The sequence below is a fragment of the Panthera pardus genome, unplaced genomic scaffold, assembly GCF_024362965.1.
Source record: "Panthera pardus isolate Hobbes unplaced genomic scaffold, ASM2436296v1 HiC_scaffold_23, whole genome shotgun sequence".
NCBI classification, from domain to species: domain Eukaryota; kingdom Metazoa; phylum Chordata; class Mammalia; order Carnivora; family Felidae; genus Panthera; species Panthera pardus.
In genome coordinates this window covers 1,225,220-1,248,837 of record NW_026526799.1, presented here as the reverse complement: position 1 = coordinate 1,248,837, position 23,618 = coordinate 1,225,220, and the positions used below count along the sequence as shown (strand labels likewise).

General features: G+C 53.9%; 1 protein-coding gene across 3 annotated transcripts in view; it reads left to right on the top strand.

Moving 5' to 3' along the window:
• Window positions 1–23,618, top strand: part of LOC128772680 (uncharacterized) — a 70,249-nt gene that overhangs the window by 2,929 nt on the left and 43,702 nt on the right. For all 3 annotated transcript variants that reach the window (XR_008416829.1, XM_053888602.1, XM_053888603.1), the window contains exon 2: window positions 21,074–21,218. Coding sequence is in view for 2 of the 3 variants with exons in the window: in XM_053888602.1 (XP_053744577.1) it covers window positions 21,074–21,218 (145 nt within the window). In the remaining variant the exon portion in view is untranslated. The remainder of the gene's footprint in view (window positions 1–21,073; window positions 21,219–23,618) is intronic.

The window sequence follows — 23,618 nt, the reverse complement described above, 5'->3', positions numbered from 1 at the left end:
GGCCCTGAGAACCCACAGCCGCCAGGATCCACAGACACCGTGATCCCTCTCAGGGCCGGAAAGAGAGAGTTTGCATCAGGCTTGCCTAAATCTTGAGACAAGGTGACCCTAAGATGGGGTTCACGTGCTGGTGAAGTTCTTAGTCCAGAGCAGGCTGTGAACAGGTGGCCCCCGCTCTCCACCCCTCCTTCTGTCCCCACCAGAAGCTCAGAGAACATAGCGGCTGACGCTCCATCTGACAAAATCTTGCCACGGTTTCTGCCCAACCAGGACCTGTCTCTAAAGAACCTCATCAGCAGCTTCAAAAACGTTTGGGGGCATCCGGGCGGCTCAGTAGGTTGAGCATCTGCCTCTTGATCTCGGCTCAGGTCATGATCTCACGGTTTGTGAGTTCGAGCCCCACGTCGGGCTCTGTGCTGACAGCATGGAGCCTGGAGCCTGCTTCCGATTCTCAGTCTCCCTCTCTCTCTGCCCCTCCCCACCCTCTCTCTCTTAAAAAAAGTTAAAAAAGAGTTTGGGAATCAGACAGGGATCCGCGTCACCATCAGCCAGCCTCTCGGACCCTTGGGTATCTTGTCTTCTCCCTTTGACAACAACCCGTGACCCTTTATGCTGTACGAATCTTCGTTACTGTAGTCACTTCACGTCTGGCTTCCTGTCGGACGCTTCTGGACGGGGCTGCACTTCTCCCGGACACATCAGTCACAACGGGGTGGCCCAGGGAGGCTTGCCGCTGGTTCGGCCGTTCTTTGTACCGTTTCTGTAGGCTGTTCTGTGTCCTTGCCGGGGCCATTTCCGGGGACAGAGCAGACGTTTGCAAGCCCTTCATATGAGTCAGGCCCTTGACTCCACATTTACCCTGGAAAAGAGGCAGGGCTCCCGTGTAGACTTTGTCTGCACCAGAGGTGGTCAATGGGGGCAGTGGCGCCCCCGGGGAGCACTGTCGATGTCTGCAGACATGTGGGAATGCCAGAGTTCGAGAAGGGGCTCTGGTGTCTGGTGGGTAGAGGCCAGGAATGCTGCTAGCAGTCCCATAGTGCATGGGGCTGAGAGCTCCAAGCCTTGGTGTGTGTGTGTGTGTGTGTGTGTCTGCTCACAAGTGACCGACACCAGGGGTCTCGACTGGCTGGGATTTTAGGGCTTGGATGTGAGGAAACAGGGATACAAGCAAACACTGACTTTGCAGTAAGACAGATGAAGATATTAAAGAGGGAATATCAACCTCTCTGGTCAACGTGAAAGAACTTTCTATTCCTAGTGGAAAACAAACTAGCAAAACTGAAAACCGCCACCTTGGGGCTTCCAGGCAAGTCCACAAAGAACAAAACCAACATGGTAGGCCCCCAGCGCCGTCACCCCCCACCCCCCCTGCCAAACTAGGACTTCCCTTGTTTAAAAGGCCGTCTAGACGATGGTGTCTGCAGACGTGTTTCGCACTACGAGGGACCCTTTGGTTCTGAAGAATGATGCTTAATTACTCTCCAGGCACTATGCTAATTTCTAAGTGCGGCATATTGGAAATTCTCTTTACTCTCAGCAAACGTGATTGGCCGGCATTCTCAGCGATGTCATTTCAGACGGGGGCTCATTAAATTCTGGCTGAATAACCAAAGCATCGGCTTAACAGAACTACATTTCCGGTGATTCATCTACTCGGCTACTTGGTTTAATTAAACATAAACGCGTGCAGCTTCAAACGCTTATATTTGGCTTTCCCTTCAAGACTCTGGCCGGGACCCTAATTTGGCAATTACCCGTGGCAAGGAGCAAGGAGATGTCGGCATCTGGTCACAAATGCCCATCCAGCCAGGGGCAGGTCCCCACATTCCCCAGAGCCTTTGCACGGGCATCTGGATGCGTGAGTGCCAAGGGCTCGGGGTGAAGAACCCATAGGCCAGGCCCACCTTCTCCCCCGGAATCCTCCTGAGACGTCCCTCGCCCATTGGCTTGGTCACCATTGGGCGTTTGATGACCCCGTTTCATTGGGCGTTTGATGACCCCCTTTCATTGGGCGTTTGATGACCCCCTTTCTGCTGTCTGCAGGGAAAGACCAAGACCAGGACCCTGGCTGCTGTCGCCGGTGTGGCTGCCTTTCCTGCTCTGTGCTGGAAACAGGTCTCTCGAAACATAAACACGGTCTCTGAGCCAGACCCAGGCGAGCCTGTTCTGTTGTCGGGCCCCAACTCCCGGCTTGGCCAGAATGGCAAGGTGTCCTCACCTGAGAGTGTGGGGGGCGGGGTCTCGTGCCAGCTGGGGGCTCTGCCTTTCCAGAATTAAGCCCAGCAAAGCGCTTTGACGCACACCCCTTCAGGTCGGCATCGCAGCCCTCCCTGGACCACAGCTTCGTCGCCCTCGTTCCGTGCACGTAGCTGCCGGGGTCCTTGAAGCTGCTTCCTCTCCCCCCAGCTGAGGACCTGCCTCTTCTCCCCTCCCCACCCCCTCGTCCAGCTCTCACCTCTCGGACCGGATCCAGCGCTTTCTCTGCGTTCCCGAAGCCAGCGTCCACAGACCACGGGAATACTCCCAGTCTGGCTCCAAACTGCGTCTCCAGCAACACCCGCCCTCTGTCCTCTGCGTCCACCAAGCTTCCTGTGGATTGTGTGATTTATGGAAACATGTCACCCACACGAGAGGTGAAGCTCCAAGTAGCTCAGGATAAGCTGAGATTGTACTCAGCAAAACAGCCAGCAGCCAAGAGCAATTTTAGTTTTTTTTTAATTTTTTAACGTTTATTTATTTTTGAGGGAGAGAGAGACAGAGCGCGAGCAGAGGAGGGGCAGAGAGAGAGGGAGACACAGAATCCGAAGCAGGCTCCGGGCTCTGAGCTGTCAGCACAGAGCCCGACGCGGGGCTCGAACTCACGGACCGCGAGATCATGACCCGAGCCGAAGTCGGACGCTCAACCGACTGAGCCACCCAGGTGTCCCCAGCCAAGAGCAATTTTTAAAAACTTGCCATTGTGCTCCTGTCCGTGGACGTTGATGGGAACCCGGTGAGCCGTCCACAGAAACAGTTCTTTCCTGGAGATCACGCGTGGGTACTGGGATCTGGGCTGGGGAGGCGCGTCTAGAGAGGCTACCCGGCAGACACGGGGAGGGTGACCGCGTCTGGCTGCAGCAAGTCCCAGGTGTCATGGCTGATCCCTGCCTGCGCCTCTGCGGACAGTCCCTTTATCAGTCCGTCTTCAGATGACCCGGTCCCGGTGTGTCCTGTGCGTCCGGCCGGGGCTCTGCCTGATGCCGGAGTTAATCACGTTCTCTCTACGCCCTCACGGCGTCTTGTGCCCGCCCCTCCTTCCGCACACACCGTGCCGTCTCGTAGGACCCGATTCCGTGCTGGTGTTCCTGAGAGAGCTGTGAACTCCGGGGGACAGGGACAACGTCTCGCTCACCACTCTGCCTCGGGGCCAAGAAACTGTCTGGGGGTGTCTTTGCGGATGCAGGAGATGAGGCGGACGGTGCCCCGGGCAGGTGGGAGAGAGTCCCAGGCGGTCCTACCAGGCCGTGCCGCACGCGGGCGGGGGTCTCCCACGAGGCAGGGGTGGGGAGCGGGTCCAGATCCGGGAGCAGGACTGTCGGCCGTATGCCTAGTGTGCACGCCCAGGAGCCAGACGACCTGCGTTTGGAGCCGACTTCATCGGCTCACCGGTTGTGTGCCTTTCCCTGCCCAGGTTTCTGTGCCCATCGTACGGTCATGAAACAGTGCCCACCTCGCAGGATCCACGTGTAGATGGGGTGCGATGCCACGTGCGGGCGCATGGTGAGCCCTCGGTCGCCGTGAGCTTGAGCATGAGCAGTGCTCCCAGGGTTCAGGTGCAGGCCGGGGCACAGAGGGGTCTGGGCTCTCAGGTCAGCTGTGTCGTGTGCCCGCGACAAGCCGGTTCTGTCCTCTGGGTCCGGAGAGCGCTTCTGGGCCGACTTTCTCGCACCTACTGGCCGAACAGTTGTATCCGAGCTAGTCTTCATGGGTTTCTGTAGGTAGAATGGTCCCTCTCCTCTCCCCGTGTCACTGCCGGAGCCCCTGAGCCCTGGGACGCGGTTTCTGCCCATCTCTCTTTGTTTGCTCAGCACTTGGGGACAGAGGTGGCCGTCTCCTGGCTAGGACCTGTGTTCTGCGTCTCCGTCTGTCCTGGAGTCTTGTGACCTCCTGCCTTCTCTCTGCCTCCCATGCGTGATAAGCCACCTGGGACGGGTGTGGCCCCCCTAGGGCAGGGTGGGGATGGGGTGGGGGTGGCTCCCACAGGGCAGGGCGGGGGTGGGGCTAGTGTGCCCCCCTCCCTGCCCCATCATGCAGGGCAGGGTGGAGGTAGGGTGGGTGTGGCACCCCCACGGGGGGGGGGGGGGGGGGGGCAGAGCAGGGTGGAGGTTGGGGGGGTGGCCCCTAGAAGGTAGGGTGCAGGTGGGGCGGGGGTGGCCCCCACAGGGCAGGGTAGGGTGGGGCGGGATGAGGCAGCCCGCAGTTACCAGTGGTCCTGCGCAGCCGGGTGTGGGATCGCTCTCCTGTGGGCCCACGTGGGACGTTCCTGTCCTGCCCGACCGCACCGACCCCGCCAGCACTGAGGCAGGTACTTCGGTTCCCGGAGATTCCCGCGTCTACTTCTCACAACGTGGAACAGAGGGGGGCGTGGACAGGTGCCGCCCTCAGTCTCCAGCGCCCGCTGGGCTGACTGGGGAACGCTCTACGCGGCCCCAAGGACAGTGACCAGAATCCTGCCTGGCAAGGCCTGACGGGCACAGCCGTGGAAGTGTTCGTGACGCTGCCTGGGGTGTGCGGCCCGGGACCGCGTGTCCCGACTGGTGTTTGTAGGCGAGCCGTGGGTTCAGTGGATGCTGGCCGCACGGGCTGCACGGATGGGCCTGTGGGCCAGGCAGCTGCCCAAGCAAGGCTCTGCCTCGTGCCCATCTTGGGGCGAGCCGGGGGAGCCGGGGACCCCCTGAGCGTGCCGGCTGAGGGGGGCCCCTCTCTGGGCGGGAGGCTCGTCTGAGGGAAGGGCGTCTGAAGAAGCGGCTTCACTCCTTGGGACCTTCAGCGTCCCACGCGGGGAGGGCGGTCAGTCCTTCCTCCTGGACTGCGGGGGAGGCGGGTGATGGGGCCTTGGGCTCAAGTGCGCTCACTGAACCCCAGTGTTCCCGGGCTCGCTCTGCTGAGCACTGGGGGGGGCTCGCTCTGCTGAGCGCTGGGGGTTGGCGGGTAAGTGCGTGTTGTGGTTCCTTCCGCCTTCATGCTCTCCGACCTGCTTAAGGGACTGGTGTCCGGCAGGAACTTTCCCACTCCCGTCGGAGCGGAGAAGCTGGAACAGGGCAGGGGAGAGTCAAAGCCGAAAGGCGAGCACGTGGCAGAAGGTGTGGCCTATCCTCGGGGTTCCGAGGGAGCCCCCTGGGGCCGAGGGACTGTAGGCTGCGTGCCTGGCTGGGGAGGAGGACCTGGGAGCACCGTGCCCGGTCGGGGAGGAGGACCCGGGAGCACCAGTGCACCCTCGAGGCCGATTTCATCCCCTGAATCCCCAGCGAACGCTCACGGGTGGGAACTGCAGACAAGCCTTGCACATGGCGGGCATCCCGGCGGGATCGAGACGGAAGGGTTTCTCTTCCCTCCCATGATTCCTCTGTGGACCTGAGACGCCCCTGAGTCTCTACTAGAGGGCTTGCTCACGCAGGAATGTGGGTACGGGGACCCCGAGTGCAGCTTTCTGCAAACCTAACGTTCCCGGGCTGCCTGCTCCAGAGTCGGGGATTGGGGGGTGATGGCGGCCGAGGGCCGGCGATCGTGTTCCGTGTCCCGCCCGCTCGTGGGCTCTAGGGTGTGGGGCTGGGAGAGAGAGACCGCAGGGACTGCCAGCTGCTGAGCTGCTGACGGATGCCCCTCTGTGCCCAACCTCCCATGGCCAGACGGACGGACTGGGGAGAGAAAGAGTTGTCAGGATTCGCACCGACACTCGGGTATGAGAGAAGGGGACTTGTTTTTGTGCGTCGGGCTTTCCTGGGAAGTGAGGTGGGAAGGGGTCCGGGGCTCCATGTAGGCGACAGGCTTTGTAGCTCCTGGCACCTTTCTCTCGTCGCCCCCAGGGCCCCGTCTGCACCGTGTGGCTCCGTGTAATTCGACATCACAGCGGGAACAGCGTGTGCCTTCTGGCCTACAGGTCACAGCGGCCTTTGGTTAACGTGTCGTGTGGGGCCACCTCGGGGTCTTTCGAGGGGCAGAAGGTGAATAGCCCGTCCCTGGTCCCAAAGGAGAGGTTGGTGTCCGCAGGGAGGGGGGCAGGCCTGCGCCTCTGCACAGGGGCCCTCGCACGCCTGCTTGACCGCAGGCTTCCGTGCTGAGCCCAGAGGGCAGAGCGTGAGGCGTGTAAGAGGGGCCAGCCTGTCCCCTGGGAACCTCGCGTTGTGGAGGGTTGGGGACCCGGGGGGGGGGAGGGGAGGTGACTCACGGGGCTGGATTCCCCGGCCTGGAAGGGGTGCTCCTTCCAGGAATTGCTGCCGTGGCCTCCTCTGTGTCACAAGTCCACCGGGAGGCGTCCAACCGTGGACACCTGTGGCTAGGAGGGCGTCTAACTCACGGGGAAGGAGATCCCGCCGCCATCAGGCTGGCACACTGATCCCCAGCCAAGTTCCGTGGGTCTCCCGGCCGGAAGAGGGAGAGTTAACGAGCTCGCTCAGTCCCGCACTCGTGCTCCCTTCCACGTGGCCCCGGCCTCACGGGCAGTGCTCCAGCCACGGGGCCACGTGTGGTGTGGCCTGCACACAGCCTTGCCAGGTTCCCTGCACAGGCCACTCCTGTGCCGAGGGGCACGAGCTGTGAGGGCGTGTGGATGGGCCTCCTGGAGGCCAGCTTGGTTGGTGCCTGGTCCGCGGTTGGCACTCAAAGACCAATTATGGAGCCGACTGTTCCTTAAAGTTCCAGAGAGGGGGCCGCACGTGTCTCTGGAGGGGGGACCGCACGTGTCTCTGGAGGGGGGGACCGCACATGTCTCTGGAGGGGGGGCCGCACGTGTCTCTGGAGGGGGGGCCGCACGTGTCTCTGGAGGGGGGACCGCACGTGTCTCTGGAGGGGGGGCCGCACGTGTCTCTGGAGGGGGGCCGCACGTGTCTCTGGAGGGGGGGCCGCACGTGTCTCTGGAGGGGGGCCGCACGTGTCTCTGGAGGGGGGACCGCACGTGTCTCTGGAGGGGGGGCCGCACGTGTCTCTGGAGGGGGGGGCCGCACGTGTCTCTGGAGGGGGGGCCGCACGTGTCTCTGGAGGGGGGCCGCACGTGTCTCTGGGGGGGGGGCCGCACGTGTCTCTGGAGGGGGGCCGCACGTGTCTCTGGGGGGGGGGGCCGCACGTGTCTCTGGAGGGGGGGCCGCACGTGTCTCTGGAGGGGGGGGCCGCACGTGTCTCTGGAGAGGGGGCCGCACGTGTCTCTGGAGGGGGGGCCGCACGTGTCTCTGGAGGGGGGCCGCACGTGTCTCTGGAGGGGGGGCCGCACGTGTCTCTGGAGGGGGGCCGCACGTGTCTCTGGGGGGGGGGGCCGCACGTGTCTCTGGAGGGGGGCCGCACGTGTCTCTGGAGGGGGGACCGCACGTGTCTCTGGAGAGGGGACCGCACGTGTCTCTGGAGAGGGGACTGCATGCACGTGTCTCTGGAGAGGGGACCGCACGTGTCTCTGGAGGGGGGGACCACACGTGTCTCTGGAGGGGGGGGCCGCACGTGTCTCTGGAGAGGGGACCGCACGTGTCTCTGGAGGAGGGGGCCGCACGTGTCTCTGGAGGGGGGGCCGCACGTGTCTCTGGTGAGGGGTCCACACGTGTCTCTGGAGGGGGGGCCGCACGTGTCTCTGGAGGGGGGGCCGCAGGTGTCTCTGGAGGGGGGCCTGCACGTGTCTCTGGTGAGGGGTCCGCACGTGTCTCTGGAGGGGGGTCCGCACGTGTCTCTGGAGGGGGACCGCACGTGTCTCTGGAGAGGGGACCGCACGTGTCTCTGGAGGGGGGACCTCATGTGTCTTTGGAGGGGGGGGCCGCACGTGTCTCTGGAGAGGGGACCGCACGTGTCTCTGGAGGGGGGGGGCCGCACGTGTCTCTGGAGGGGGGGGCCGCACGTGTCTCTGGAGGGGGGACCGCACGTGTCTCTGGAGGGGGGGACCGCACGTGTCTCTGGAGGGGGGGGCCGCACGTGTCTCTGGAGGGGGGCCCGCACGTGTCTCTGGTGAGGGGTCCGCACGTGTCTCTGGAGGGGGGGCCGCACGTGTCTCTGGAGGGGGGGGCCGCACGTGTCTCTGGAGGGGGGGGCCGCACGTGTCTCTGGAGGGGGGGCCGCACGTGTCTCTGGAGGGGGGCCCGCACGTGTCTCTGGTGAGGGGTCCGCACGTGTCTCTGGAGGGGGGGGCCGCACGTGTCTCTGGTGAGGGGTCCACACGTGTCTCTGGAGGGGGGGCCGCACGTGTCTCTGGAGGGGGGGGCCGCAGGTGTCTCTGGAGGGGGGCCCGCACGTGTCTCTGGTGAGGGGTCCGCACGTGTCTCTGGAGGGGGGTCCGCACGTGTCTCTGGAGGGGGGGCCGCACGTGTCTCTGGAGGGGGGGCCGCACGTGTCTCTGGAGGGGGGGGCCGCACGTGTCTCTGGAGGGGGGCCGCACGTGTCTCTGGAGGGGGGACCGCACGTGTCTCTGGAGGGGGGGGCCGCACGTGTCTCTGGAGGGGGGGCCGCACGTGTCTCTGGAGGGGGGGGCCGCACGTGTCTCTGGAGGGGGGCCCGCACGTGTCTCTGGTGAGGGGTCCGCACGTGTCTCTGGAGGGGGGGCCGCACGTGTCTCTGGAGGGGGGGGCCGCACGTGTCTCTGGAGGGGGGGGCCGCACGTGTCTCTGGAGGGGGGGCCGCAGGTGTCTCTGGAGGGGGGCCCGCACGTGTCTCTGGTGAGGGGTCCGCACGTGTCTCTGGAGGGGGGGCCGCACGTGTCTCTGGAGGGGGGCCGCACGTGTCTCTGGAGGGGGGGCCGCACGTGTCTCTGGAGGGGGGGCCGCACGTGTCTCTGGAGGGGGGACCGCACGTGTCTCTGGAGGGGGGGGCCGCACGTGTCTCTGGAGGGGGGGCCGCACGTGTCTCTGGAGGGGGGGCCGCACGTGTCTCTGGAGGGGGGGCCGCACGTGTCTCTGGTGAGGGGTCCACACGTGTCTCTGGAGGGGGGGGCCGCACGTGTCTCTGGAGGGGGGGCCGCACGTGTCTCTGGAGGGGGGCCCGCACGTGTCTCTGGTGAGGGGTCCGCACGTGTCTCTGGAGGGGGGTCCACACGTGTCTCTGGAGAGGGGACCGCACGTGTCTCTGGAGAGGGGACTGCATGCACGTGTCTCTGGAGAGGGGACCGCACGTGTCTCTGGAGAGGGGGCCGCACGTGTCTCTGGAGGGGGGGCCGCAGGTGTCTCTGGAGGGGGGGACCGCACGTGTCTTTGGGGGGGGACCGCACGTGTCTCTGGAGGGGGGGGCCGCACATGTCTGTGCTGGAGACATCTTACAAAACAGTGAGACTCCTCCACGTGCCCAACCTGAAATTTGTGAATATTTGACCGATTTTTCCCATTCTGCCAGCTCTTACCCATGTTTTGAGAACTCACTGGTTAATCCGAGAAGGAACTTTCCAGATGCAAAAGTGAAAGAGCCGCCACCCTGGCGCTGTTCCTGCCTGGGCCCCCGGGACTCGGCTCCGTGGGAGGGACGGGGCATGAAGCATCCTCGTGCATTCTCTGCGGTTCGCACGCCGACACGGTGATATCCGGGTTCGTCGTGTTAAATGAAATGCGTATCAGTACTTGTTTCCTGTTTCACCTGTTTCTTTTCTTCTTTTCTGTCTTTCTTTTTTTGTTTTTTCGTTTTTGGAGAGAGCATGTGTGCAGGGGAGGTGCAGAGAGAGAGAGAGAGAAAGCGAGAGAGGGAAACCTAAGCAGGCTCTGGGCTGTCAGCACAGAGCCTGACATGGGGCTCGATCCCATGACTGTGAGATCATGACCTGAGCGGAAATCAAGAGTCGACACGCTACTGACGGAGCCGCCAGGCGCCCTTGTGTTGTTGTTGTTTTTACCTTCTTAACAAAATGCGGCTGCTGGAAAATTGTAAATGAACGTGTGGCCATCGGACGGGGCCGTCCAGGGCGCTGCCCGTCTTAACACTCCAGGTGTCTCCCCATCGTGGGCCGTTTCCGGGGACCGGGACGGCACCGGTTTGCACCGTGTCCTCACCGTTCTCTGCCCTTGCGTCACTCCTGTCCATGTGGGCCCCACGCTGCGCGTGGTCACTGCCACACTCTGTGAGTCTCATGACTGGGTGAGGGAAGGGACCTGGCCCCCGAGTCCCGCCAGCAGAAATCAGCCTGAGTGTGCCCACGGCCGTGACGCTGCGGCTGGGTGAGGGTGAGCGGGACTCCAGGGGCCAGTGTGAACGTCCCGTGCGTGACTCATGGCCCTGACCTGGGTGCGCTGGAGGGGGATGGGCACAAATGCTCACTTCTCCGCTGATGGAGACGTTGGGTGTTTTTAGCTTCACGGCTGAGCTGCATCGTGACAATAATCAGAGGAGGAACCAGGGCTCTGTGTCCAGGCACACAGCCAGGAGGGGTGCCGCATACGACACGGGACGAGGGCGTCGCCTTTGGAACGGTGACCCGGTGCCCCAACCGGGGCTCCTGCACGCTCAGTAGGATGTTGAGCTCTGGTCACGACACGGCAGTTTAAATGGCCCGATTTTTCTTCACCAGAGTTTACTTAACACAGACTCATTGAGGTGGAAATCTAGTTTGTACAGAATTACGTACAGTTTGTTGGTTTTTTAAAAAAGGATCTGTTTATACGAAGGCACTTAATGGGCCCAAATGAGCCGGCCTCAGAAGCCCGAATCGTCTCTCGGGTCTCGTCTCATCAGTGCCCGCTAATGCGCGGTGACATGTTTCCTCGTTCCTCCTGTTTTCCTGCCGCTGCCCTAATTTCTGGTTTAGTCCACACACTGGACACCCTTGTCCTTTTCCTGCCTGGCATCTCGTGCCGTGTCTTAGTGGGACAGGGTACCTCCTTCCTACTACAGAGGCCAAAACCACTAGACGTTTGCTGTCTTGCGTCCTGGGAGCCGGGGCGCCCTCCGTCGTGTGGCCCGGGTCTGTCCAAGCACCTGTTCACGCCGGAGACTGTGAGGCTGGGGCCAGCGAGGCAGGGAAGTAGGGGGCGTAGGCTCACCCGCTGACAGTGACGCCCAGTGTCTCCGCGAGACCGTGACATGAACGGTCCCAGCGGGCAGCAGGGGCCAGCGGCGGTGACCCGGGTGGGGCGGTGATGGCCCCGGGCTGGAGCCCTAATGTACTGAGGCCCTTCCCGCAAACTCGCTCCCAGCACCTCTCGCCCCCGTACCTTTCTCTGCATTTTTAAAAGGCTGCGTTTGCCATCTTTTGACACACTGTGTTATTTACGTATTTTTCATATTTACTGCTAATATGTGTCCAGAGTGAAGTCCGCGGGATGAGCACTTCTGTCTGTTTTGTGTGCCCACGTGTCCCAAGTACGTGTCCCAAGTACATGGCCCGTGTAGGCACTCAGTCCGTACTTGTTAAGTGACATGTTGGTGGCAGGAAGGAATGAGGTCCTCCCGGGATGGGGTGGAGGCGGCCGGGCCTCCCTCTGCTTTCTTCCGAACCCCGACCTCCGGAATCTGCCGCTGCCCACGTGTTCCCATTCGTCCCCTTCCGCCTTAACTTAACCAGAATCGGTAGCAGCCGTTTGCAGGCAAGGTCTGCAGGGGGCGTGGGGTCACATCCCGAAACTTGCAAACGGCTGGGGCTCGTTTTGTCCCCAGGGACGATCTGGCCATTTCCAGAGTCAGCTTTTTGTCACTACGTCCGGGACGTGCTGCTGGCGTCCAGCGGGGGAGGCCGGGGAGGCTGCTGAACATCTCACACAGCAAAGGCTGGCCTGGAGGGTGGTCCCCTGGTAAGTGAAGGAACCTGGCCACGACCCCTGTAGTTTCAAGGTCACACTCACCACGGGTGGAAATAGAATCAGAGAACAAGTAAGGCACGTGACGCAGAAGCTGGTGCTGTCACACAGGAGACTTAAAATAACAATGCTTCCTGTGTTAAAGGGTTAATGGAAAAGATGGGCAACGCGCATGAACAGACAGTGATTTAACCTGAGAAGCCGACCAGTGAGAGTAACCAAGTGAAAATGGGAGAACTGAAAAGCATACTAACAAGGATAAAGAACGCCTTCTTTGGGTTCACTCTTAGACTCAGCACAGCCAAAGGAAATAATCACTGAGTCTGGAGGTAGGGTAATAAGAATTACCTGAGTGAATAGAAAGGGAAAAGAGTGGGGCGAGGGGCAGACCAGATCATGCTAGACCCCCATACAGCAGCATCGGCGGCATACCACAGCTGGCTGGCATTGGCTTATGGAAGCCAGTTACGCACCTCTTTCCTGCTCTTTGTTCAGTGGCAAAGAACCGGCTTGAAATCCACAAGGACGCAGTTGTTTATACCAATGCCACAAATGGTATAAATGCCACCAATCAGGGCTTTTTCTCCCCTGGACAGCTGCTGTCACACGCTGACCAGCACATCACTGGACACACGCACTTAGATTCCCAGACTGGCAAGGGGGAGGCCAGGGGGCAGAAAAAACGGTGACAAGAAATTTCAAACTTAATAACAAACAGGTCTGGGAACAAATACCTGGTCTGGGAAGTTCAGAGACCACCAAGTAAAAGAAAACAAAACCATCTAGGTGTACTATCTCCAAACTACTGAAAACCGAAGACTAAGACAAAATCTCAAAGGCAGCCAGAGAAAAAAGGCGCATTACATAAAGAAGATATTTGTACAAAGATAATCATTACAGCCGATTTCTTATCAGAAAATATGTGCATCAGGGGACAATGAAGCAGCATCTCCTGGTGCTGAAAGAAAAAAAATAATATCGTCAGTGCAGAATGCTGCACCGAGCAACATATCTTTCAAAAACGCAAGGGAAATAAAGACTTTCTCATAGAAAAAACCCAAGAGGATTAATTTTCAGAATACTTGAACTACAAGAAATGCCAAGGAAATTCTTCTGGAAGGAATATGGTATCAGTACCAGACGGAAACTTGAATCTATCCAGAGAAATAAAGATCATTTGAAATGGAGTAAAATGAGAGAAAGTGGAAAATTAATTTTTCCCTAAAAGATAATTGATATCTAAAGCAAAAATAGTAGAAATGTATTGTGTGTTTCTGATATATGTAAAAGTAAAATGTATACCAACAATGGCACAAAACATGAGAAGGAGAAATTGAGAGTATGACATTGTAAAAGGCTTACATTACGTGTGAAGCCATATTATGTTATTCACAGACTTGAACTCAGATGTATATTGTAAATCCTAGTGGAATCACTAGGAACCTTAAATTTGTTTAAATTAAACATTAAAAAATAGATACAAGTAATAAGACAATAGTGGAGATAGGACAGAATCATAAAAAAATAAAAAATGAAATTAAGTATACAGTTCCGTTGACAATAGCATGAAAAGAATAAATTTAGAAACACATTCATGGAACGCCTGGCTGACTCAGTCGGTTACGATTGGCTCAGGTCATGATCTCATGGTTCGTGAGTTCGAGCCCCTGGCTCTGTGCTGACCGCTCCCTCTCTACTGTGTCTCTCTCGCTCTACGCCTCCCCTGCTCCCACACTCTCTCTCTCAAAAATGAACAAACGTTAAAAACAATTTAAAAAAAGAGACACATTCATGATTTAGGATTGTATAATTTATACAATTACATAATAACATGTATTAAGTAATATGTACATAATATAATATCATTATACGTTATATTAATTATTAATTAATATTAATACACTTATCACTATTATATTAGTAAAAGAAAGGCAATATTTGTGGGCTGGGATGACAAAATACTGCTTAGGGACAAATGAAGGTCTCCATCAATGAAGAGACATTTGTGTCCGTGGGCTGGAACTCAACATGTTGGAGTCTCCCCATCAGGATAATCCACATCAAAATTCCAGTAGATGTTTTTTTTCCGGAAGTTGATAAGAAGATCCTGAAACTTATATGGAAATGCACAAACATTTTGAATAGTCAAGACAATTTTGAAAACAAAACAAAACAAAACAAAGTTGGAGAGTTTTTATTTCCCGACTTCAAAACGCCCTTTACAGATCTTGTTACCAAGATAGTGTCGAACTAGAATCAGGACACACATATCGACCAACTGACCAGGATTAGGAGTCTAGAACTTAATCCTTACGTCCACAGTAGATTCAGTGTTTTACAAAAGTGTGAAAGCGGGTGTCTGGGGAAGGGATAGTCTGCTGGACGGCTGGCTCTGGGACAGTTAGACGCTCACATGCTAATCGCCCAAGGTCTGCAGCTTACCTTAGGGTTTGCTCTTGGTGTACGTTCTGTGGGTTGAGACAAACGTTTAATGACATTTATCCATCACTATAGTGTTACGCAGAGTATTTGCGCCACCCTAAAACGCCTCTGTGTTCTGCCTTGACTGCCACCACTGGCAGTGACTGACCCATTCGTTGTCTCTGTGCTCTTGCTTTGTCTGGAATGTCGATTTTGTTGGAATCATAGAGGGTTGGCCTTTTCAGATTGGCTTCTTGCACTGAGTAATACGCATTTAAGTTTCCTCCGTGTCTTTTGAGCCTGATGGCTCATTTGTTTTTAGTGCTGAGTCATATTCCGTTGTCTAGGTGGAGACGGTTTATTAATCCACTCACCTGCTGAAGGACATCTTCGTTGCTCCCAAGTTTTGGCGATTATGAACAAAGCTGCCGTAGACATCCGCGTGCAGGTTTTTGTGTGGACGTGACTTTTCAGCTCCTTTGGGTAAACGCCATGGAGGGTGATTGCCGGATTGTGTGTAAGAGTGTGTGCGCTTTTGTCAGAAACTGCCGACTGTCTTCCCAAGGGGCCGCCCCATGTTCCCGCCAGCGGAGAATGGGGTTTCCCATCGCTGCACGTCCCCGTCAGCGTCTGGTGTTGTCGTGGTTCCAGATTTTGGCCATTCTTCCAGATGCATGGTGGTGGCTCCCTCATGTTTTCGTTTGCATTTCCCTGGTGACCTGTGACGTGGAACATCGCTCTGTATGCTTACGTGGCGTCGTATATCTTCCGCGGTGGGGCGTCTGTTAAGGTGTTTGGCCCACTTGTAATGGATTGTCCGTTTTCTTATCGTTGAGTTTTAAGAGTTCTTTGTGTGTTTTGCATAACAGTCCTTTGTCAGATGTGTCTCGTGCAAACGTTTTCTCCCGGTCTGTGGCTTGTCTTCTAATTTCTTGACTGTGTGTTTCACAGAGCGGATGGTTTTAATTTTAATGAAGTCCAGTGAAACGTTATTTCTTTCATGAGTTGTGTCTTTGGTGTTGTATCTAAAAAGGCATCACCGCACCCAAGGTCATCGGGGTTTTCTCTTCCGTGATCTTCCGGGAGTTTTCTAGTTTTGCATTTTACATTTTGGTCTCTGGCCCATTTTGAGTGGATTTTTGCGAAGGGCATAAGGTCCGCATCTAAATTCGTTAATCTGCACGTGGACGGCCAGCTGTTCCGGCACCATTTGTTGGAGAGACTGTCTTGGCTCCTTTGTCAAAGATCAGGTGACTGTATCGATAGGGTTTTCTTCTGTGCTCTTTGTTCTGTTCTGTTGATCTATTTGTCTATTCTTTTGCCAATACCACACTATTTTTGTTAGTACTGGTTTGTAGTAAGTCTCGGTGTCGGGCAGCATCGAGTCCTTCAACTTTGTTCTACTCATTCAGTATTTTGTTGGCTATTCTGGGTCTTTTGTCTCTACATATAAACTTGAGAATCAGTTTGTTGTTAGCCACAAAATAACTTGCTGGGATTTTGGTTGGGATTTGACTGCATCTACAGATCAATTTTGGAAGAACTGACATCTGGACAATACTGAGTCTTCCTGCCCATGAACATGGACTATCTCTCCATTTATTTAGTTCTTTGATTTCATTCATCAGAGTTTTGTAGTTTTCCTCCTATAAATCTTTTATGCATCTTGTTAGATTTATGCCTAAGTTTTTGGGGGAAGGGTATTAATGTAAATGGTGTTGTGTTTTTAATGTACACTTCTACTTGTTCATGATTGATATTTAGAAAGCAGTTGACTTTTGCATATTAAATCCATATCCTGCCACCATGCTGTATTTGACCACTAGTTCCAGAAGATTTTTTCTTTTGTTCTTTTGGATTTTTTACATAGATGATCGTGTCATCTGCAAACAAAGACAGTTTTATGTCTTTCTTCCCAAAGTGTATTCCCTTTTCTCGTCTTGTTGAATTATCAAGGACTCTCAGTGTGATACTGAAGAGGAGTGGTGAGGGAGGACATCCCTGCCTTGTCCCTGGTCTTAGTGGGAAAGCTCAGCATTTCTCCTCATTAAATGTGATGTTCGCTGTAGGTTTTTGGAGATAGCTTTTATCAAGTTGAGTAAGTTCCTCTCTATTCCTAGTTTATTGAGAGGTGGTTTTTTTTTTAAATCATAAATGACTATTGGATTTTGTCAGATGCTTTTCCTGCATCTATTGATATGATCATGTGATTTTCCTTTTTTAGTCTGATTAACATATGGGTCGTATCAATCGATTTTCAAGTGTTGAACCAGCCTCACGTATCCCAAGTGGGATACATCCCACTTGGTTGGGGTATATATTTCTTTTTATAATTTTTTAAATTCAATTTGCTAATATTTTGTTGAGGGTTTTTGCGTCTATGTTCATGAGAGATATTGGTCTATAGTTTTCTTGTAATGTCTTTTTTCTGGCTTTGGTATTAGGGGAATGCTGGCTTCATAGAATGAGTTAGGAAGTATTTCCTCTGCTTCTACACTCTGAGAGAGATTGTAGAGAATTAGCATAATTTCTTCCTTAAACGTCTGGTAGACTTCACCGGGGAACCCATCGGGACCTGGTGTCTTCTATTTTGGAAGATGATTTTATTGATTCCATTCCGTTAATAGATCTAGGCCTCTTCAGGTCATCTGTTTCTTCTTATGTGAGTTTTATCAGTTTGTGTCCTTCAAGGAACTGGTCTATTTCGTCTAGGTTGTCACATTTATGGGCACAGAGCCATTTGTAGTATGTCTTTCATTTCTGTGGGATCGATAGTGATCTGCCTTCTTTCATTTCTAATATTAGTACCCTGAAGGCTCTCTCTTGTTTTCTTAGATAGCCTGGCTATAGTCTTACTGATGTCATTGATCTTTTCAAAGCACCACCTTTGGGTTCATTTATTTTGTCCGTCGATTTCTTGTTTTTAATTTCACTGGCTTCTGCTCTAATTCTTGCTTCTTTTCTTCTGTTTTCTCTGGATTCGCTCTCCTTTTTCTAGTTTCCTAAGGTGGAAAGTTACATAACTGATTTTATTTTTAACTTTTTTGAGGCTCCTCCGAACTGTTTTCCAGAGAGGCTATAACCAGTCTGCATTCCCACCAACAGAATGGGTTCCCCTTTCTCTGCATCCTTGCCAACATCTGTTGTCTCTCGTGTTGTTGATAGATAATTGATTTTAGATCTTTCTTCCTTTCCAGTATATGCATTTGATGTTATAAATTTCTCTTTAATCACTGCTTTCACTGCATCCCACGATTTGTGATAAATCGTGTTTAATTTTTATTTAGTTCAAAAATATTTTAAAATTTCCCTTGAGATTTCTTCTTTGACCCGTGTGTTACTTAGAAGCATGTTGTCTATTCTGCATGTATCTTGGGATTTTCCAAAACATTGATTTCTAGCTCAATTTCACCGTGGTCTGAGAGCAGGATTGCGTGATTTATATTCTTTCAGATTTGTTAAGGTGCGTTTAATTTTTTTTTTATTTGAGTGTAGATGGCACACCGTGTTCCATTAGTTTGAATCCACAGTGATTCGACAAGTTTATATACATCACGCTGTGACACTCGTTACAATACAGATGGACCCAGAGTGTGTTATGCTAAGTGAGATAAGTCAGAGAAAGACAAATACCATATGATTTCGCTCATATGTGGAATTCCACGTGTGCTTTCCGGTCCAGAATGTGTTTGGGGAATGTTCCCTGTGAACCTGAGAAAACAAACGTGCATTCTGCTGTTGTCGCATGAAGGTGTCTACGGAGGTCAAATACGTCCATTCAGTTGGTGGTGGTGACGGTCCGCTATGTCCTACTGTTTTCCTACCTCCTGGCTTTGTCCGTTTCTGGCGGAGGGTTGGTGGAGTCTCCAGCCGTCACCGTGGATTCAGCTGTTTCCCCTTGATATTCTCTCAGTTCCGCCTCAGGAAAAACCGGATGATTTGTTGCTAGGCACATGCATTTTAAGGATTGTTATATCTCCTTGGAGAATTGGCTCCTTTATCCTTAAGTACTGCCTTTCGAGATCGCTGGTAACTTTCCTGACTTTGGAGTCTGCTCTGCTTTATTGATATAGCTACCCTTGTTTTCTTTTCATTAGTGTTAACGTAGTATGTTTCCCCCATCCGTTTACCTTAAATTGATACGTGTCTCTCTCCATGAAGGGGGTTTCTTGTAGGGAACACAGAGCTGGGTCCTGTTTTTTGATCCACCCTGACAATATTTTTTTACTTGGTGCACTTAGGCCGTGGACATTCAAAGTGATAAATATTAATATATTCCTTTTGTCTTGATGCCTTGATCTTTCCAAATGTTCAGAGACTCTTTGCTTTCTCAGGTGGGCAGAGAGAGGTAACTGGCTTGCCATTATTGAGTTTTAAGCCGTTAAAAACTATGTGGATCCTTTTCAAATCTTTTACCTTTAGAAAAAGAGGACAAAAACTAATTTTTTTATAGTAGTTTGTCTTGTTAGATTAGATGTCTGTTTACCGGGGAGGGGTCGGGGGGAAGGGAGTTACAGCCACAGGCAGATTTTCAGTACGATCCCCCCCGGTGGGCTGAACGATGGCTTTTCCCTGCCCCTGGTAGGGTCTCAGCACCAGCCGGGCACCACGGCCGAGTGCGTGGTGGGTGTTAGCTGGTGACGCCCTAGCTCACCCACCCCCACCCCCACCTCACCCACCGAGCGCAGGCTCCGAAATGTGTTCCGAGCTCTGAGACCTCTCTCCTTCTTAGGAGTGTGCGGACCTCTCCCTTCTGACTATCCACGCCGGCCTTGCTGCTGCAGGTTGAGAGGTGGTGTTTTTCACTCTAGAGTTCTATTTTTTTAATGTGATTTATCGTCAAGTTAGCTAACATACAGTGTATACAGTGTGCTCTTGGCTTTGGGGGTAGGTCCCCCAGATTCATCACTAACATACAACACCCAGTGCTCATCCCGGCAGGTGCCCTCCTCCATGCCCATCACCCATCTTCCCCTCTCCCCGCCGCCATCAGCCCTCAGTTTGTTCTCTTTATTTAAGAGTCTCTTATGGTTTGCCTCCCTCCTTCCCTCTCTGTAATTATTTTTTCCCCTTCCCCTCCCCCGTGGTCTTCTGTTAAGTTTCTCAAGTTCCACATACGAGTGAAAACATATGGTATGTGTCTTTCTCTGCCTGACTTATCTCACTCAGCATAATACCCTCCAGTTCCATCCACGTTGCTGCAAATGGCCAGATTTCATTCTTCCTCGTTGCCAAGTAGTATTCTGTTGTGTACTTAAACCACATCTTCTTTATACGTTCGTCAGTCCATGGACTTCTAGTTGGTGGTGGAGAGGCGAGCACAGTCATGCTGCAGGGAACATCTTCTCTGTGTTGGTTGGGGCGTCTCATTGAGCGGCAGACGACCCTCCCTTGATTCGGGCATCAGAGCCCGCTGCAGCCACAGCTCAGCTCTCCCTAATACCCGGTTAGTTCCGCGGAAAGGCTGGAGACGAGACATACAGACGCCGGCTGTGTGCCCAGCGCAGGGGCACGCCCGTGAGCAATCTGTGGGAGCAAGTGCACGTCTCTCCCAACCCCGCTTGTCTTTAAACCTGCTGTTGCCGGTGAGGTGTTTGCACTCCACTGGGGACACTTCGCACCTGCTCCCAGGTGAACCTTCTCTTCGGATCCACCTGCCAGTTAGGGGACGATTGGAAATTTCCCCTAAACCAGGTGCGTTCTACGTAACTCACGTAAACCTAGTATTTGGTGGCACCTGCCATCCACTGATAGATTTCCTATCTTTCTCGTGTCTTTATGTAGTAGCATATTCGAAAGTCAGGAGAATGGGACGGTGCGTGCTTGAGCTCCATTTTCATCTGGAACCAGGCCAGCAAAGCTCTTGACCAGGACAGTAACGTTATTTAAATGGTCCTTTTGGAGCCTCCTTTCTGCACCGTGCCCGTGCACGCAGACAAGTCCTCTGCTGCCGTCTCAGAAAACCTTGGACTAACCGTGCTTGCAGCTGGCTTGTGCCCGAACAGCTCCTGGGCTGGGGCAAAGCACCGTCCCCTGGTCAGAATCTCCTTGTGGTCCATGGTCGGGTCACTGTGTAAACTCTGATCTTTATGGTCCCGATCCCTCGTTCCCGTCTCCTTTGTCAGAATTTCTTCTTTGTTAGACTGTTTATGGAGTGCGGTACCTTTTGCCCCCCACTTGCTAACTTTGCGTGAGTTCTGGGTGTCCCAGTTAAGGATTCGGATTGCCGTTGTTTCAGCAGGAATCTAGTCTGAACATTACAGGGTGACAGGGTGGAAACTGCTGTGTTTCTATGCTGTAGCCATCCTTTCTCTTTCTCTTACTAAAGGAACCCCAGTGTTGTTGAGAATGGCATTGTGCCTAGATCAAAGATTATTATTTTGTACCATTCTTGAAGCCAATACTTGTCAAAGAAAAACTTGCTGAGGCTTATTGAGAGGGTTTTACTTTCCTGATATAGATACCATGCCTTCCTCCTTGTGGCCCTTCCTAATTCTCAGAACTCGGATGTGATGGCTGGAGCTGAAGCATTCATCTTGCAAATGTGAGGGAAAAATGAAGATGATTTCAGAGCCCCTGGTCCTGATGTCCTTGAGCCACCAAACCAGTGTCAGAGATCACCTAGCTCTAGACTTGTTGTTACAGAAGAGAAATGAACTCACCTCTTGTTTATGCTTCTCTTACTTTAGTTTTCTGTTATATTCAGCCAGACTCGCTTGCTGACGGACCCTGGCAGTGCGTTGTTCGGGATGTGTTCGGATGCAAGGAAACATGACGTCCACTCAGTTCTGTCCCAGATGCACCGAAGAATTCGAGACCGGAGCCCAGAATGGGGAGGGAGAGTTGACCGAGTAGGTAAGTACAGGGCACTTTCAAGAGGGAAAGCGGGTCACTGCTGAAGCAAGAGAGGCAATGGCCCTGTGAAGGTCCTGCCGCATCCTTTTAAGCTGCTTTCTGCACGTGTAAACTTGGCTTTGAGGGGCATGTTAGATTGACAGCTGGTGGTTATATAACATTTTGGCTTCTAAGCATGTGCCTACCTGTGAAGCCTTCTGTTATAATTGTATTTATTTATGTGTTGCATATTTGTGAGTTTCTAACGACCCTTTGCTGTGACCTTGAGGGCAAGGTGCACCTTTGTGCGCATTCTCAGCTCTCACAAGTCCCCTTGTGGCTCTTGAGCCCGCTCTGTGGCTAAGCCTTTGCTGTTCTGCCACCCGTAGAGGTGGCTCTGAAGGTGTGGCCGTTACCCTCGGGGGTGGCCGGCACCTGCTTTACCCCTCCCCGCTCACGCCTAACTGCCTAACATCCCCCCGCCCCCGCCAAGTGATTGGACCCCAAATCATCGGGAATTGGGGCGATGACCGCTCTGGCTTCTTCATGCTGTCAGGGGGTGTTGTGGGGATTTGGGGCGCCCATCACTTGCCGACTATCGAGGAGATAAGGCGATGGTGGCTGGCCGTGTCCGTTCAGGGGCTTCCGAAAGGGAAAGAGCTGTAGGTATCTGATGGTTGATATCCTTGGTTGAGGACCGAAAGGGAAAGAGCTGTAGGCATCTGATGGTTGATATCCTTGGTTGAGGACTGAAAGGGAAAGAGCTGTAGGCATCTGATGCTTGATACCCTTGGTTGAGGACCAAAAGGGAACGAGCTGTAGGCATCTGATGGTTGATACCCTTGGTTGAGGACCGAAAGGGAAAGAGCTGTAGGCATCTGATGGTTGATATCCTTGGTTGAGGACCGAAAGGGAATGAGCTGTAGGCATCTGATGGTTGATACCCTTGGTTGAGGACCGAAAGGGAAAGAGCTGTAGGCATCTGATGGTTGATACCCTTGGTTGAGGACCGAAAGGGAAAGAGCCGTAGGCATCTGATGGTTGATATCCTTGGTTGAGGACCGAAAGGGAAAGAGCCGTAGGCATCTGATGGTTGATACCCTTGGTTGAGGACCGAAAGGGAAAGAGCTGTAGGCATCTGATGGTTGATATCCTTGGTTGAGGACCAGATGGAAATTGATGGCCTGTAGCCTGGAGGTGACAAAAGATACCAACGTATTGATTAGTTGTGGTCCAGAGAGTAACAGTAAGAGAGCCACTAGAGTGAGGGAAATCGAGGGAGTAAGGGTGTAATTGTACCGGAGGGACCAGCGAATTTTTATCTTACATGATAAGGAACCTGCTGATAGGACAGACTTGAAGTGTGGCGCTCCAGAGCGCCAGCTGTCCGTCTCCGTGGGTCTTGGCTCCGCGTCTCTGTGCCTGGAGCCTTCATCCTCGGGTCAGGTCAGGTGCGGGTCTCCACCCTGCACCCTTCACCGTCCGGTCAGGTCAGGTGCGCGTCCGTGCATGGCAGGCAGTGAAATCTCCTAATAATGTCTCCAAGAGCAGAAAGCAGAAAGCGTCGCTCCCTCAGAAGGCGGGTCATTAACTAGGGCACCTCGACTGCGCACGCCCACGTGGAGATAAGCTGGAGACCGTCGTTACCGACTCCCAGACACCCGGCCCGCACCCCGCAGGCCACACTGACAGCTTAGCCTCTCGGAGCCTCCAACGTGTTTGGTTTTGGTTTTTCTTCTGGTAAAAGCAGGATACTAAGAATTGCGTTACCGCGTCTCCCTGCTCAGAGGGCGAAATAATTCTGTACAAATGTATGTTGAATAAGTGGGGACAAAAACTGAAATCGAATAAGGGGGAGGCACTTCGGAAACTGGTAAACATTACGGAACTCAACCTATTAATCCAAAAGTTAATTCCGCAAACACTCATGACTAACCACTCTGGGCCAGTAGCTGGAGATAGAGTCAGGGGAGACCCCAGGTGTAAGCTGGGAGGAAAGACGGACACGTGAATAACTGTGTCACTTACAACGTGACAAGAGCAGGCCTGGATCTCCTTGTGATGCAGCTTCTAGAAGAGGGCGTTAGACGGTGCAAAGGGGTTTGAAGGGTATATTCGTTACGATACCGTGGGCTGTAACCACGGCAGTGACGATGACAAAATCCAAGCTTTCAAGAACTTGACGTTATGAAAGAGTTCTTACTCATTTAAGCCAATCGCAGGTGCCCTTGGCTGTGGGAAAAGGAGTTGGCATGAGGCAGTGAGGAGACGGACAAGTTCTGCTCCACGTTTGGAGACCAATAAAGGCCCTGCATCTTCAACACGTTGTGCCTTCTCGCATCTCCGCAGCCCATGGGGGAATAGGGAGATGTGGGGTGGCACTCATTTCTTTCCCTTGTATTTCACTGGTTAGGACCAGTC